General features: G+C 42.5%; 1 protein-coding gene across 1 annotated transcript; it reads left to right on the top strand.

Moving 5' to 3' along the window:
* The first annotated feature begins 3676 nt into the window (after positions 1-3676).
* Positions 3677-4612, top strand: LOC132398885 (general transcription factor II-I repeat domain-containing protein 2-like). Its single transcript, XM_059978717.1, has 2 exons — positions 3677-4442; positions 4528-4612. The coding sequence occupies exon 1, from the start codon at positions 3836-3838 to the stop codon at positions 4436-4438; it is 603 nt and encodes a 200-aa protein (XP_059834700.1). The 5' UTR covers positions 3677-3835; the 3' UTR covers positions 4439-4442; positions 4528-4612.
* The last annotated feature ends 204 nt before the right edge of the window (positions 4613-4816 follow it).

Genomic DNA, 4816 nt, shown 5'->3' with positions numbered 1-4816 from the left:
GCTCCGGTTTTGGGGTATGAAAACGTAGTTTTAGTGTGGACAGAGGGTAAAAACGAAGAGAAAAATCTTCGGTTGTGGAATTATCCGGTGTAGTGTGGACGTAGCCTCAGTTACTAAATTCTTCCCTCAATCACTGGTCTCTCTCCACAGTAATTGATCTCTCCCCTGAGATACTGATATGTCCCTTCAGTCACTGATCCCTCTCACAGGTCCAGAAAGAGATCAGAGTCTGAGGGGGGATTCAACATCTGAGGGGAAAGAACAGTGATTAAATGGAGGAATCAGTGATTCAGTCAGTGATCAATGTCCGAGGAAAGTGATCAGTGACTGTGGGGAGAGATCAATGATTGAGGAGGGAGAATCATGTCTGAGGGATGAGATCAGTTACAGAGAGGACAGATGAGTGTCTGAGGGGTGAGGATAGTAACAGAGGGGACAGATATGCATCAGAGAGAGAGAGAGTTCAATGCCCGAAGAGATCATTGTCTGTTTGAGGGAGATATCAATCTCTGTGAAAAGAGATCAGTGAATGAGGGGAGAGCTCAGATTCTGAGGAGAGAGATCAGAAAATGAGACAAGAAATCTGGCCTGATAAGAGAGGTCATTGACTGAGGAGGGAATTGGATCCTGACAGGAGAGATCAGTGACAGCAGATTATCAGTGCCTTAGGAGAGAGATCGGTGACAGAAATAGCGATCAGTGTCTGTGGAGAGATTTCAATGTCTGAAGTGAGAGATCAGTGAATGAGGGGAAAGATCAGTGTTTGAGGGGAGCAATCAGTGATTCAGGGAGATAGTTGTGGCGGGGCTTGAATGTTATCATCTGAAATCAAGCAATGTAAGTGACAACAGCTTGTGTATGAGCTCGGAGTCTTCTATACTCGCTTTGACCATCAAAACAAGGAGGAACCATCACAAGCTCCACTGCCCCAATGATCCTGTGATTTCAGTCTCTGAGGCTGACATGTGAGCAATCTTCAGTAGGGTGAACCCACAATCAAGAAGGTACCACAGCACTTCAAATTCTTTAGGAGTTTGCAAAGATTTGGCACAGCATCTAAAACTTAGACAAATTTCTCTCGATGTGTGGTGGAAATTATATTTACTGCCTGTGTCACATCCTGCTTTGGAATCACAAATGCCCTTGAACAGAAAATCCTGCAAAGTGTATTGAATATGGCTCAGTGCAAACCATGTAATGCACTCAACACTATTGAGCACATCTACGTGGAGCACTGAAGCAGGAAAGTGGCATCCATCTTCGGGGACCCACACAACCCAGGCTGTGCTCTGTTCTCACTGCTGCCATCGGGAAAAAGATATAGGAGCATCAGGACTCACAACACCAGTTTAGGAACAGTTATTATCCTTTGAACATCAGGTCCTTGAATCAGAGGGTATAAATTCATTCAACTTCACTTGCCCCATTCCTGAAATGTCCCCAGAAGCTATGGACTCAGATTCAAGGACATTTTGTCTCATGTTCTCGATATTTATTGCATATTTATATATTATTATTCAGAATCGGAATCAGCGACATGAAATTTATTAATTTAGCAGCAGCAGTTCAATGCAATACATCCTATAGAAGAGGGAAAAAAGTAAATAAATAAGTAAATCAATTACAGTATATGTATATTGAATAGATTAAAAACGTGCAAAAAAACAGAAATACTGTACGTATTAATAAAAGTGAGGTAATGTCCAAGGGTTTAATGTCCATTTATGGATCAGATGGCAGAGGGGAAGAATTTGTTCCTGAATCGTAGTGTGTGTGCCTTCAGGCTTCTGTACCTCCTACCTGATGGTAACAGTGAGAAAAGGGCATGCCTTGGGTGCTGGAGGTCCCTAATAATGGACACTGCCTTTCTGAGACACCACTCCCTGAAGATGTCATGGGTACTTTGTAGGCTAGTGCCTGAGATGGAGCTGACTAAATTTACAACCCTCTGCAGATTCTTTTGGTCCTGTGCAGTAGTCATCCTCCCCCCTCCACCCCCCATACCAGACAGTGATGCAGTTATACAAGTTTCTGAGTGTATTTGTTGACATGCCAAATCTCTTGAAACTCCCTGGTTTATTTTTAGAGCCTTTCTTAAAGAGCATTTCTTACCTCTTAAAAGCCTTTCTTACCTCATCTGTTGCAAAGAATGATTTAAGTATCTCTGCTAGGGCCCCAGCAATTTCAGGTCTTGCCTTTTGCAGGGTCTGATGGAACTCCTTGGTAGACCCTGGGGATATCCAGAAGCATAGAAAACCTACAGCACAATACAGGCCCTTCGGCCCACAAAATTGTGCATATCATGTCCCTACCTTAGAAATTACTAGGCTTACCTATAGCCCTCTATTTTTCTTAACTCCATGTACCTATCCAAAAATCTCTTAAAAGACCCTATGTATCCGCCTCCACCACCGTTGCCAGCAGCCCATTCCATGCACTGACCACTCTCTGAGTAAAAATCTTAACCCTTACATCTCCTCTGTACCTACTCCCCAGCACCTTAAATCTGCACCCTAATTTGACTCAAGACAGCAAGCACCTCCTCCTCTGTAATCTGTATAGAATCTATGAAGTTGATACCATTTTACCTTACTTCTATAGACTGTGTTCATCCCCTGAGTAAATACAAAAGAAAAAATTCCATTAAAATTCTTTCCCATCTCTTTTGGCTCCATGCATGGATCACCATTCTGAATTTCCAGAGGACCAGTTTTGTCCCTCACAATCCTTTTGATCTTAACATATCTATAGAATCCCTAAGGATTCTCCTTTGTCTTGTCTAATAAGACAACATTATGCTTTCTTTTAGCTCTCCTGATTTCTTAAAGTGTTCTCTTGCATTTTTTTAAATACTCGATAAGCACCTCATTTGTTTCTACCTGCCTATAACTGCCATGCACCCTTTTTTTTCTTAACCAGTGCATCAATATCTCTTGAAAACCAAGATTCCCTACACCTGATATCTTTACCTTTTATTTTGACTGGGTCATACAATATTTGTACTGTACTCTCAAAATTTCACTTTTGAAGGACTCCCACTTACCAAGTACACCTCTGCCAGAAAACCTGTCCCAATGCCAGATCCTTTCTGATACCATCGAAATTGGCCTTTCTTCAAATTAGAATCACAACCAGTGGAGCAGACCTATCTTTCTGCAAATTTACTTTGAAACAAATGATATTGTGATCACTGGAAGCAAACTTCCTTACACAAACTTCTGTTACCTGCCCTCTCTCATTCCCTGATAGCAGATCAAGTATTGCTCACTCTCTTGTTGACACTTCTGTTACTCTGGTTCAGCCGGCGGCATTGGTCTAGGGCGGGGGTCGGCAACCTGCGGCTCCCGAGCCATTTGTGGCTCTTTCACCTCTGTGCTGCGGCTCCCTGTGGCTTTGGGAAATAATTGGTCAGTATTTAATTAAAATGTATTTTATGTTAGTTTGTTAGCTTTTGAAATGTAATTATGGTGATCTTGTACAACCTAAGTGTAGCGACACATTTCCTGCCACATCATAAAACGGCTCACAATTAGCCAGCATTCCGGCTAAGGGAGATAGCCTACGGGGGTTTGTGAGTACGCGTCTTTTGCAGCATCTGCGTCCATGGGGGCTGGGTTGAGGGAAGCTGAAAAGCAAGGCTGTTTAGTTCGAATAAAGCTATCTTTGACTGCAGTTTACTGACACCGCTACAACGTGTTTTTATCGCTGGCTGTCCAGACGGAAGGTGCTGAAACGCTTTGTCGCGTGTCTGGAAGAAGTGAAAACTTTCCTGGGCAGCAAAGGGCTCACCTTTCCTGAGCTGGAACAGCCAGAGTGGCTGGAAAAGCTACACTTCATGGTAGACATGACAGCGCACCTGAACACGCTGAACACAGCTCTTCAGGGGAAAGGACGTACAGCCCTGCACATGTTGGAGGATGTTTTGGCATTCGAGCGCAAGTTGACAGTGCTTGCCAGAGATTTACAGAAAGGCACTTTGTCTCACTTCCCCAATTTGAGAGAGTTCAAACAAGGTCACGACATGATAATTTCGGAGTATTTACATTCTGCAATCATCGCAATGCAAACATCGTTTGGGAAACGCTTCTGTGAGTTCAGAGAGGAAAAAAACACATTATCCTTCCCGGTCACTCCCTTAAGCATCGATCCTTCCCTACTGAATACGACTGCATTGGCAGGTGTGAGTCAACCTGATCTTGAGATGGAACTGGCCGACATAGCCGACAAAGACATATGGGTGTCCAAGTTTAGACGCTTGACAGCAGACCTTGAAGATGTTGCCCGTCAGAAGGCCGTTCTTGCTCAGAAACACAAATGGAGTGATATTGAAAACCTCACAGATGACAGCTTGCGATCCTGTGTAAAGATGAAGGTGACATCATACAGCCCTGATGTGCAGACGCTGTGCGCTGAGGTCCAGGAGCAGAAATCCCATTAACCAAGTATGATAAATATTTTAATTGCCTATTATTTTACTCATATTCATATTTTTTCATTGTTCAGTGAAATAGTCCTTTCATTTTTCAGGCTGACAGCTGGCTGACGTTATTTTTGGTTTGCTGCTGGCGGAAAATTTAAGTTCGGCGTTTTTCATAAATACAAGAAGGACTCAAATAGACATTGAATATTGTACTTAAAAGTAACTTTCAACCCAACGTCTTTTTTTCGGAGTTCAAAATGTTTTTGTTGCATGCAGAAATGTAATTTCGTTTTCTCTGCAGGAGTTCATCAATTTCATAAATGCAACACATTATAGTTTGTTTATACATAGCATAAAGGCAAAAAAAACGTTGTATGCAGTGTTATTTCATTTTAA

Source organism: Hypanus sabinus, chromosome 9 (assembly GCF_030144855.1).
Source record: "Hypanus sabinus isolate sHypSab1 chromosome 9, sHypSab1.hap1, whole genome shotgun sequence".
In the NCBI taxonomy this organism is placed as follows: Eukaryota; Metazoa; Chordata; class Chondrichthyes; order Myliobatiformes; family Dasyatidae; genus Hypanus; species Hypanus sabinus.
Note: the sequence above shows the minus strand (reverse complement) of the source record. Positions and strands in the feature narration are given on the sequence as shown.